Source organism: Salarias fasciatus, chromosome 15 (genome assembly GCF_902148845.1).
Source record: "Salarias fasciatus chromosome 15, fSalaFa1.1, whole genome shotgun sequence".
NCBI lineage: Eukaryota > Metazoa > Chordata > Actinopteri > Blenniiformes > Blenniidae > Salarias > Salarias fasciatus.
In genome coordinates, this window is record NC_043759.1 from 8,648,548 (window position 1) to 8,659,742 (window position 11,195).

At 39.8% G+C, this 11,195-nt stretch overlaps 1 protein-coding gene across 3 annotated transcripts; it reads right to left on the reverse strand.

Annotated features, from left to right (window-relative positions):
- Positions 1 to 2,396: 2,396 nt before the first annotated feature.
- Positions 2,397 to 10,662, reverse strand: blk (BLK proto-oncogene, Src family tyrosine kinase). Of its 3 annotated transcripts, none has more exons than XM_030110703.1 (14): positions 10,558 to 10,662; positions 9,634 to 9,742; positions 9,391 to 9,487; positions 9,249 to 9,276; positions 8,243 to 8,336; positions 7,705 to 7,803; positions 7,459 to 7,562; positions 7,232 to 7,381; positions 6,798 to 6,950; positions 6,529 to 6,708; positions 5,325 to 5,401; positions 4,434 to 4,584; positions 3,851 to 3,982; positions 2,397 to 3,763 (listed from the first exon to the last, which is right to left on the reverse strand). In XM_030110703.1, the coding sequence occupies exons 3-14, from the start codon at positions 9,484 to 9,486 to the stop codon at positions 3,561 to 3,563; spliced, it is 1,467 nt and encodes a 488-aa protein (XP_029966563.1). In that variant the 5' UTR covers position 9,487; positions 9,634 to 9,742; positions 10,558 to 10,662; the 3' UTR covers positions 2,397 to 3,560. The 3 variants fall into 3 exon arrangements, with proteins under 3 accessions (XP_029966563.1, XP_029966564.1, XP_029966566.1); XM_030110704.1 differs by having other exon boundaries at positions 9,634 to 9,774; positions 10,558 to 10,631; XM_030110706.1 differs by having other exon boundaries at positions 10,545 to 10,609.
- Between the last annotated feature and the right edge of the window lie 533 nt (positions 10,663 to 11,195).

Genomic DNA, 11,195 nt, shown 5'->3' on the forward strand with positions numbered 1-11,195 from the left:
CCGTTTGTCATCCCCCCCCGCCCCCCGATGGGCCCTGAATAACATAGAGCAGTTTTTACACACAAGCCTTCATTTTATGGAGTTCAGGAATAAATTTCAGCTCAAATAACAATTATAAAACCATGCAAAACCCATCATGCAAACAAAAAGAGAAAAATGACTCCAAGTTATCGCTCTTTGCTTACGGATGCTCATTTTGCAGTGCGTTATGTGAGCGTCTGTCATCGTTGGAGAGCCCTCATATCTACTGCAGCAAACACTTGTGATTGATTAACTCCATTAAATCAATGACATCAAAGCCCAAGAGGAGGATGGGTGGAAAAAAAAAAAAAAAAACATGTTCATATGGAGCATTATGCCAAGTGAGCGCCATTGAAAACATCATTGGAAGATCAAAGTGCATCTCTTTTCATCAGCGGAGATGCGCGAGTTGTCTTCCCAGAGGACAGTGCGGGGTTATCGTCAACAAAGGCTAATGATGTGTTGCTTTCTGCAGGGATCACTCATTAATCTGTGTGGGAGCCGCCGTCTCTTGTCATGATTCCTCTGAGGCGCCGGCGTTGCGCAGGAGGCGGAGAAGAGGACGGTTTGGCCTTCGCAACCTTTACCCCGCGTGTCTTATCGTTTGACGGCGGGGTGTCTTAACGCTGTGGGTTAATGATGTTTCTTTAACTTCATCTGCTGACCCGTCCTGTGCATGTGCTGCTGAAATCTGGTCTCTTGTTTGCTGGTAACTTGTTAACGGGTTCGGTAATGTGAGCTGAACTCCATCATCTTCTATACTCCATCTGATCTGAAGGTCATGGGGCACTGAAGCTGACAAAAGGCTAAGACACCCTGAGCAGGTCATTAATCCGTCACAGGGTGAACAGAGAGACGGACAAAACATTTTTTATCCTAATAAAATCACAGATTTGGCCTGATCTGATTGCATCCAATTATAATAAAACATCTGATTGAGTGTTTGGATTCTATTAGGGAACATATATCCTCAAACAAATAATAGTACATTTAAGACTAGTACATAATACACAATTCAACCATTGAATTTAGCAACTGCTGGTATGTTTCCCAGCCTTACTCTTGTCAAACAAATTAACCTTTCCTTTCTTTCAGTTCACACACAGACTGTGTTAAAGCGCCCATAAGCAAAGTACTGTGCACATAAAACTAGTCTGTAAAGTTAGAAGGTCATATTTCCGATACTTATTGGAAAACAACATTTTATATGGTGGAGCCTGCCATCGTCCACAGCCGTCCGTCTCTCCGTGGCCGCCCTGCGACGAACTGGTGACCTGTCCAGGATGCACCCTGCCTTCACCCAGCCGGTGGTCGACTTAGCGCCCTGCAGACCTGAGTTTGATAAAACACTTCAGAAGAAGAACGGATGCAGTAACAGCATGACTCTTGATTTCATAGTTAAATGTTCTTTTTTTTTAAATTTCAAGCTTCTTGGAGGTTGACAATAAAGATCTGCGTCTCCTAAATGATGAAGAATTACTTCAAGATATATTGAAAGTTAAACAATTAGGGTGATAAAGGCTGGATGCATCCAGATTAGTGTGATACAATCAGTGCGTGACAGGCTGGCTAGCAGTCTGAAACATCTGATTTCCGTGTAATTACTCAGACCACCATGCATGCAATCTGCGGGGTTGCACACAGTTGGAAACTTCATTGCTTTAACAGCAGGATTGATGGTTGACCACAGTCAGATTAATGAGTTTGTGGTCAAAGCTGCAATCAAGAAATAAAAGTGTGATGAGAAAAAGATTTCATCCTTCTCTATTATTCCAAGGAAAAAGTATTACACAAAATAACCAGTGTACTGACATTGTTTCAGCACAGTCTGATGTTTCATTGTATGTTTATATTTTTATGAAGTGTCCTGCAGTATAATTCACATTACAGCTCCTCTTGCAGTTCATGCTCTATCACAGAATGTAATGCAGTGTGACACTGACCTCTGCAGGATGGCTGCAGTATAAAAGCATCTGCGGCACAGTGCAGCTCAGCTTTAATGTTCATATATTGATCTGCATCCAGATATATCCACAGAACAGCGTAAATATATGGAGTAATGAATGAAACTATCAAAACTTCCTGTTTGGTGTATTGCATTAAAGAGTTTGGGTCAATGAATCGCCTCTTCTTGTTGGGTCTGTTAAAAATTCTCCAAAGTTGAATTTCAGTATCGATGAATAACGTTGATACAACAGTATTTCTGTATATTGTTAAGATTCCACAGTTTTGATAATCCAACAGGAAAACCTATCCACACAATCATCCTGAAGTTCTTTGTCATATTAAACATAGTTTTGATTTATTTCTGTGATGCAAATGATTGATTTGTATTCACCCCCAACCAAAATAAAAAAAGAAATAATTTTACATTGTCATTTGATCAAAGCTTTTTTATTAATCAGAACAGAAAGGAAAGGCTTTCTTCAAAATTCCTTCAAAAGCCTTGAATACTAAACAAACATTTTCCCAGCAGACAGAAATATGTGAAAAAAATCCACCAATTTAGCATGTGAGGGTTTTTTTTTTTTCTGGCTCCTGTGGCATCCGAAGAACGCTGAATCACACTTCCTGTTTCCTGTCCATTTAGGAAATGGTGCGTTTTAACCCTGGCTGCTCTGGCTGTCCCTCTCTCTTATCTTAAAGACACTGTCTGGGCCCCCCGGGACGGTGGAGTTATAGGAATAGATAAACCTCTTTATTCTGTAGTTCTAGGTTTTGTCCTGCTTTTTTCTCTGAACTCATATAAATGTTCACATACAGAACATTTTAACTGGTCTCTTATTCATCACAGTGCTTATTATTATTATTATTATTATTATTATTATTATTATTATTATTGTTATTATTATTATTATTATTATTATTATTATTATTATCATTATCATTATTATTATTGTGATGTTTAAAAAATGGTAAAAGAAAAGTTTCTCAGTATATGTCCAACATTTTAACACGTTTGTATTTGTAACATTAAAAAGTTAAATTAAATTGATTAAAAAAAAATACAAAAAAGTGTAGCTTTTTCACAATAGCATAGCATGAATTCGGATTTCTTTTCTTTAAAGCATATTTCTCTAAATATTTGCCGCGTAATGGTTGACATCTTAAAAAAGAAGAAGAAAGTGCTAAATATTGTGCATGTATTTGTCAGGCTGCTCATTTCTGTACCGTGCAGACAGGTGTGTGTGTGTGTGTGTGTGTGTGTGTGTCACTGTACCTGTGCTGATTTTCCACCGTCATGCACGATCGGTATTTGTATTTCCGGAAGGTTTTATAACATGTCTCAACAAAGTTGATGGCTTCCACTTAAAAATTCTTAGCTGAAGTATCATCAGTCTCATTTATTTTTTTTAATCTCAGATTTTAATGCACGAGAGGAGAAATCCTAAATGGCTCTGTCCTTCTCAGTTATTGGAGGATTGATTTCATCGGTGGAGATGTTCGACCGCTCCTTCCTTCATTCAGGCGTGACACATCTCTTCCGATCGTCTTCGTGTCTCTGGGTTCATCAGCAGGAAACACTTCTTCGTGTGTAATCATGGCTGCATCTCATATTGTCCTTCCGTAGCAATGAAGAAGTCGTTGAGGATGTTCTGCAGGAAATCAAACGTGGGCCGGTCCTCGGGCTTCTCTTTCCAGCAGTTCAGCATGATTTCATAGAGTTCCTCAGGACAGCCGTCCGGACACGGCATCCTGTACGACCGGTCCAGGCTCCTGATCACCTCCGGGTTGGTCATTCCTGGTGAGACGACAGGAAATGCTCACATGTTGGACTCAATCCATGCAAAAAAAAACATTTCAATTATTAGCATGTGGAGGGCTGTACCTGGGTACGGTATTCTTCCATAAGTCACCACTTCTGTCAGGAGGATCCCGAAGGACCAGACGTCTGATTTGATGCTGAATGTGCCGAAGTTGATGGCCTCTGGAGCCGTCCACTTAATTGGAAATTTAGCACCTTTTCATCAGAGAGAGGGTGAAAAGGAGTGAAGAGAAATTATGCTTCCGTCAAGAAGATGTGGGAGGGTGCATGTCTGAGCGTGTCTGTTGTCTTTGTGAGGTCTAAAACTTGAAAGACGGCGGCACTTGTGAGCTCTGAACCGTTTTGTGCTTGTTTAATTGTGTGTTTTTGATCGTCAGGGTTTGCGTTGTTATTCTGAGGGACGTGGTTGTGATCGTCAGTGTAAAAGGCAAATCTGAAAGAGGTGAAATGGAAGAAAAAACATTTACAGAATAATTTTTCTAAAATTTAAAGTTATACACAATGTCAATAAATATCTGAACTCTTTCCATATGTTGGAAAGAGTATATATGTTGCTTCTTCCAGACCTCCTGAATACATGTTAGGATATATTTCCTGATCATAACCATATCGGCGCAGTGATGGCGCCGTACTACCCATACTGCACCTTCTTGGGCGGTGTATTCGGACTCGATGATCCTGGCCAGGCCGAAGTCTGCTATCTTGCAGTGCAGAGTCTCGCTGACCAGGATGTTGGCGGCACGCAGGTCACGGTGGATGTAGTTCTTCTTCTCGATGTACGCCATGCCTTCAGCGATCTGTCGGCACAGTCAGACAGAAGCTTCACGGCGCTCTGGATATTTGATCTACATTTCATGCGTCCATTTGAACTGCTTTTTCAAATTTAGGGTCACGTAGAGCTGGGAGTGAAGGGAAAAATACAAACTCCACAGAAAGGCGATCAGATCGGAGACATTCAGCTCTAACTTTTATTTCAGTCGTGCTTTATTTACTTTGTTTCCACTAATAACTTCACACACCATATAGTGCTGCTCCAGAGTGTGTGTGCACACATGCAGTGTCTGATAGTGGGTTTAACAGGATGTACCAACTTTCAGGAAGTCATTTCTGGGGGGTTAAAAAAAAAAAAAAAAAAAAGCGGTGGGGGGAGCTTACTGTGAATGGAAAAATAGCACGACTTCCTGTCCGGATGTTAATAATTGACGTAGGGTGAGGCTTTCCAACCAGACGAGCAGAAGCCGCGCCGCAGAAACCACACAGCCCCTGCTCACAGTTTCCATGTGTATTCACCCTGAGCCAGAGACTTTCACATGCTTCATGCGAAGACCACCCTTTCATTTTTGATTTTTGACAGAGCGTGCACAATTTGTTAGAAACGACAGCGGCAGCAGGGATTGAACTTTACAACAACAACAACAACAACAAAAAAGGAGTATTTTAAATCAGCAAAAGAAAAATACTATTTTCTGGTGAAGATGCCACAGAATATATATTAATATCTTGCTTTATAAAGACGATGTTATGGTACGCCTCCTACCTGTGCTGACATGTCGATCAGCTTACGTAGCGTCTGCTTTCGTCCTTCGTCTGTTTTTAGAAAGTCCAAAAGGCAACCTGCAAAAGAGAAAAATGAAGATTTTAATTCGTTTTTTTTAAATAAATAACTTCATACAACATTCACATTTTTAAATATGAGTAATAATACTTTAAACTCCTTTAATTGACTTTTGAGCTAAATGTACGCCTGGAATCACTTTGTTTCATACAGCTATGTAGACCGGGGTCAAATACAGCAAAGCACGTGATTCATGTGAAAATTCTTTTGTCCAGTCACAGTTGGTGACGCTTGAATTCTGAGTGAGGAGCTCATGGCGTTCACGGATGCTTCATTTGTGAAAACATTGTGGGCAAATCATGAAAACAACCCTTTTAATTCAATTTTTTTAACTGAATTCTTCCTTATTCAGCTGGAATGTGATATTCTCTACCGATCGCCTAGACGTTGTTCTCTCTCTGAAGTGATCTGGAGTGTGATGAATGTAGATAAACCAAGAAAGGTTCTGACGGTTTTGTAGTTTTGTTCATTTTTCCTTAAAGACGTAGTAATAAAGTAGATGAACTCATTTACACATAATTGACCTGCTACTGTTTGTATTCAACTTTTCTGCTTTTCTCTTTGACTGTTCTCGTTGAACTTTGATCTGTGACAAAAAACCAAAAGTATACAGATGACAAATTGCAAAAACATATACATGAAAAAGAACCTTCAGATCTGTGTAAATATGTTGTCAGTTCTGGCTTTTTTCACACTATATTTTAAATGGGACCGGTAGAGGTGTCACATTTGTGGTTTACCATTATTTCCTAATTTTAGCTTGCTCTCCATTACATATCTGATAAATTCTTTTGTAAAGTTGCAGGTTTTCATTTTTTTTTAATCATTAATTTTAATATACTTTTTAATATAGACAAAAAAAAATTCTATCATCCTGACAAAACACAGCATTTCACCAAATGTTAAACTGTATAAAACAAAGAAATATGGTCCCTTCTGTTTCTGGGGGGGGGGTCACAGTCTAAATGTTTTTTAATGTCCAGGACCGTCAACTCTGACTAACATTTGTTAATGTAAAATACATGCCAGGAAAATGTTACATATTTTGAATTTCTATTAAAAATGCAGTCAGTCGTCATCATGTTTGTGTGGACTTTAATCCTAAGTTAGAATAAATGATTCCCACCATTGACCATGAACTCTGTGACGATGAGGATGGGCTCCTTCGTGACCACGGCGTGCAGCCGGACGAGGCGCTCGTGCTGCAGCTGCTTCATCAGGTTGGCCTCCTGGAGGAACGCCTCCGGCGCCATCGTTCCCTCCTTCAGCGTCTTGATCGCAACTTTCTTGGTGTTTTTGTAGTAGCCTGCGGCGAGGATTCAGACGCGTTGCTGAAGTTCCTCTTCGACTCGAGGACGTTTGCGTCATCTCCTTTACATTTCGCTTCCCTCTTACCCATCCACACTTCTCCGAACTGCCCTGCGCCCAGCTTCTTCACCATCTTCAGGGTTTCTCGGGGAATCTCCCACTCATCGTGCGCCCATGGGTGCTGAGGGGCCTTCTGCTTGCAGGGAGCGTGTAAACGCTGACACAAACCATCTGCTGTGCCTGAACACAACCCACAATGTGTTTGAAGAAAAAAATCAGTCACTAAACAGTATACTTTTTATACTTTTTGTGTGTTTACACTGACACCCGTGATCAAAGTGACGACTTTCTTATCTTGTTCTTTTCTTAAAAAAGTGAGAAACTCACTCCTCTAACGCAGAAAGGTCTGACTTTACTCTTTCACTCAGTCATTTGCAGAAATCTCAACATGATTCACCGAAAACTTCATGACTATTGGATGCGTAGTTTGTAAATGCTGTGTGTTTTCGGTCATTACTTACGGCAGTAGTATTTCACCAGCTCCTGCAGCGATGGGAATGTATTGGATGGGGAGATGTAGTAACCACCTTTGTCCAGACAGCGGATCTTGTAGTGTTTCACCACGTCCCCTTGTTCTGACACATTATCTTTGACCGACAGTGAATAGGATCCTGAAGAGGATTAAACAGTGTTGGAGTGGTGCGTTCCTCCTTCAGACTGCAGATGTTTTTATGTCTGATGAACTCACCTTTGCAGGTCTCGCTCTCTCGAACCAGGAAAGCCCCTGGTTTATTTCCAGGAGCCATAAGCAGTCGTTCCGTCTCCCTCCGACTCAAATCCTTGAAAAACCACCTGCCGGAGGGAAAGAACCCACAAGACCACACCTCATGTTATCACTTCACAAAATATAGTAACACAAAAAACACGTAGGAATGTGAATGAGCATTCCTACATTTTTTTTTTTTGCTGATGTGTTGTTCTGTGTTATTCTTACTTTTCCACTTCCAGTGTGTCTGCTCGCACTACATAATTACATGGGATGAGCCCTTCCTGTCCAGTTATGAGCGATTTCGCCAGCCACCATTCTCCACTTCTAGAAACAAGACAAACGCAACGAGTCAGTGTGAAATGTTCAGGTTAATTCAAGACTGAACTGAATCATCTTCAGGGCCACAATGACAAGGAATTATGACTATTTTATAAAATTATAATTTTATTTATTTATCTAATTGAAGATTCTCACAAAAAACAAGTTCACATAACCATAATAAACAATTTGCAAATCTGTAAAAACACTAAATTAATTTAAAAAAAAAAACATACATTCATGCATTATATTCAACTTCAATATATATGTTAGTAATTCAGCAGTAATTTATTATTTCGCTGACAAAATATTAACAATTCAAAAGGGTTCCAATGTGGTTAATATTAATCCAATAAAGCAGAATTATTTCAGAATTAGCCTGAAGGCCACACAGATTAGCTTTGGGGTCACATGTCGCCGCTGCCTGGACGAGATTCAGACTTACTCTTGCAAAACTTTCAGTTTGTCTCCTTTCTTGAACGGTAGATCACTGTCATTCGTGGCTTTAAAGTCGTGCTGCGCCACAAACAGCGTATCATCTGCAAAGAAAAAAAGTCAAAAGTTAAGTTCTCCATACTGGTTCGCTCTGTTTTCAGAAAGTTTATGTTAAAGTTTGTCTGTGTTCTGTATATTCAGAATTTGTAAAACTGTTCCTCTTTTACTAATGTGCATCCTGTTTTGTTTTGTTTTTTCTTTCGTTCTCTGATGTTAAAATAACTTTCTTGGGTTTGTAATCTTCTTTTATCCTCAGTGGAGAACTGAGGAAATTGAAGTGAAGATACCGATCGGGGAGTGTAACCTCTTCTTACCGTGCAAATGTCTCCACACATCAACCGCCAACACCAGCTCCCCGTGTCGTTTAGGATCAATTTTAAGGTTATTCTAATGGTTGTTTTAAAACGTCTTCATGGTCTTGCGTCTTCTTATCTGACAGATTTAATTTTATCTTATGAAAGATCGCGAGCCCACAGATCCTCCTGCGGCCTGCAGAGAACTTTGGTGTTTTTGCAAAGCAGCCTCAAATCCTTCCTTTTTAATTTGGCTAATGTTTTAAATTCAATAATTCTTTATTTTTCATTTATTTATCTTCAATGTGTACATACAATGGCAGGGGGTGAGCGGACGAGTGGGTTTCACTGTATTTAAATTTGCATTTAAAAATTTGGGCTGAATTTTACTGTATGAAAAATGCAATATGACTAAAGTTTGATTTGATTTGAAGTGCATGACGAATTGCTGTTGTTGTTCAAGTTCGTTACAAGTACAAGGTGTCATAGAACGGAGAATATCGAGGGTTTGCGTTTGGTTTGCTCTGTGTGGTTTTTCTATGATTTCCATGTATGGTATTGAGCTATTTTGTACCCCACAGTCTAAAAATATGCACTTCGTGTCCGTGTCCCCCCGCCCCCAGTATACTAGAGAAAAGGATATGAAGACGGCTAAATGTTTACCGTTATCTGAGGAGATGTTTCCACTTCCCTATATTAGAAAAAGGAAAAAGAACAAAAGTTTCATTGTCATTGTGCAGCAAGTTAAGTCAACATTATGAGGTTCTTGTGACAGGGTTGATTTCAGATGTCCTGCAGAGCTTACGATGTGGTGCGAGTTGTAGGAGCCCTTTGAGATGTGCTTTCCTTTGTAGAATTGATCATCTTTTATCAGTTTCTCCCCACTGCATGTGCAGCCCATCCTGCAAGTGCGTTAGAAATTCTATTCACTGTAACGCATGTAATTCAAAAGAATCACTGTACGTAAAGTTATTTACCAGTGTAACGCGTTTTACATAATGCAGTGAAGTAGTTCCTGCCTGCAAGATGCTGATCTCTGAGCTCTTACCTGATAAAGCAGATGAGCTTCACTGAAGCTTTTTTTCAGTCGCCACTTCTCCTGCTGCAGGATCTGATCTTTGACTTCATGCCCACAGCGAACACGTGGATGAGAGATCCTGGAAATGAATCTTCAATGTCAGGTATACGCCTTTATAAAGAAAAAGACACTGAAACTGTTAAGAGGAAGTGGAATTTTTTTTCAGCTTCGTAAAGTGTTATTCTCATGTACTTTACGTTCACCTCAATAAATAAATAAAGTCTAACATTTATCAGATTGTCTTGCAAAATATTTCTGTTAAACCTTTAAAAAGTGAGGGACCTTGTAAATGTTTAAGACTTAGAGACTCATTTAACGCCACTTCAAATTTACCAGCATTTGAACCTTTTGGAGGTACATAGATTTAACATTTATCACAAAAGTTTAGCTTGGTGAGTCTGAATGACACAGGCAGAGTGAAAATATCCAACACAAACAAACCTCAAATGGTCACATAATCTCACTGTCCATGAAATAATGTGTGAAAGCAAAAATGCCAAGTGACCATAGCTCACCTTCAGAAAAACGACCAGTTCTATTATTTCAACCGTGTTATTTTCTTAGATATGATGGAAATATTAGAATTACCAGTGTCAATAAGCAATGAAACTTCACACCAGCTGAAATTTATATGCTAACTTAGTTCTGCTGCAGCCTTGAAAAATACATTTTACTTTAAATATATTTCTTATTAGTTTTCTTGTTCTTAATTAATCTGAGAGTGTGTAGCTGCATAATTTGATGATTATTGTCATTGGTCGGAAATGATCATCAATAAATTACTAAAACTTTTCCCACATTCACTTAAAGTGCATTTGATATTTTCCTTAATTTTGAAATTAATGAACTGTCCTAAGACTGAAATGCTAAAATTGACATACCACAGGTAAATACCTTCAAATTGTCCCTGGTTGTCTTCAGAGGTACTCCAGATGTAAAATGTCTTCAGTTTCCTTATTGAAAACTGGCGGCTTGTCAGGGTGAAACTCTCTCTCTCTCTCTCTCTCTCTCTCTCTCTCTCTCTCTCTCTCTCTCTCTCTCTCTCTCTCTCTCTCTCTCTCTCTCTTCACACACTCACACTCCCACACACACACACACACACACTTACACAGGCCTCCCCTGGGGAACCAAGTTGAGTTTACTGGAAACAGGCAGCAGTTTGTTTGTTTTGTCATGAGGCCCTCCTTCCCTCCCTCCCTCCCTCCCTCTGCTGCAGATCATCTCAAACAGCACTAAGATCACCTGCTGATTGAACCCCGATTCATTGTATTCCCCTTAAATGTTTTGTAAATAAATGGATGCACTTTATTTATCAGGTTTGTTCAGCTCTGGACAGTGCTGATGGAAGGTTTGGCTGATAATAAATGATGCCTGATGAGGGCAGTTGCAGGGTGTTGTGTAAAGAGATCAGGCTGGGCTGCTGGTGTGGTTGGGTGTTGCATGCCTCGATGTGAAGACACAGCTTCAAGTTTCCATAGCAAACTTCTCAGTTCCTCACGCGGTCTGCAGCACTGCTTATCTGATGGATTCTG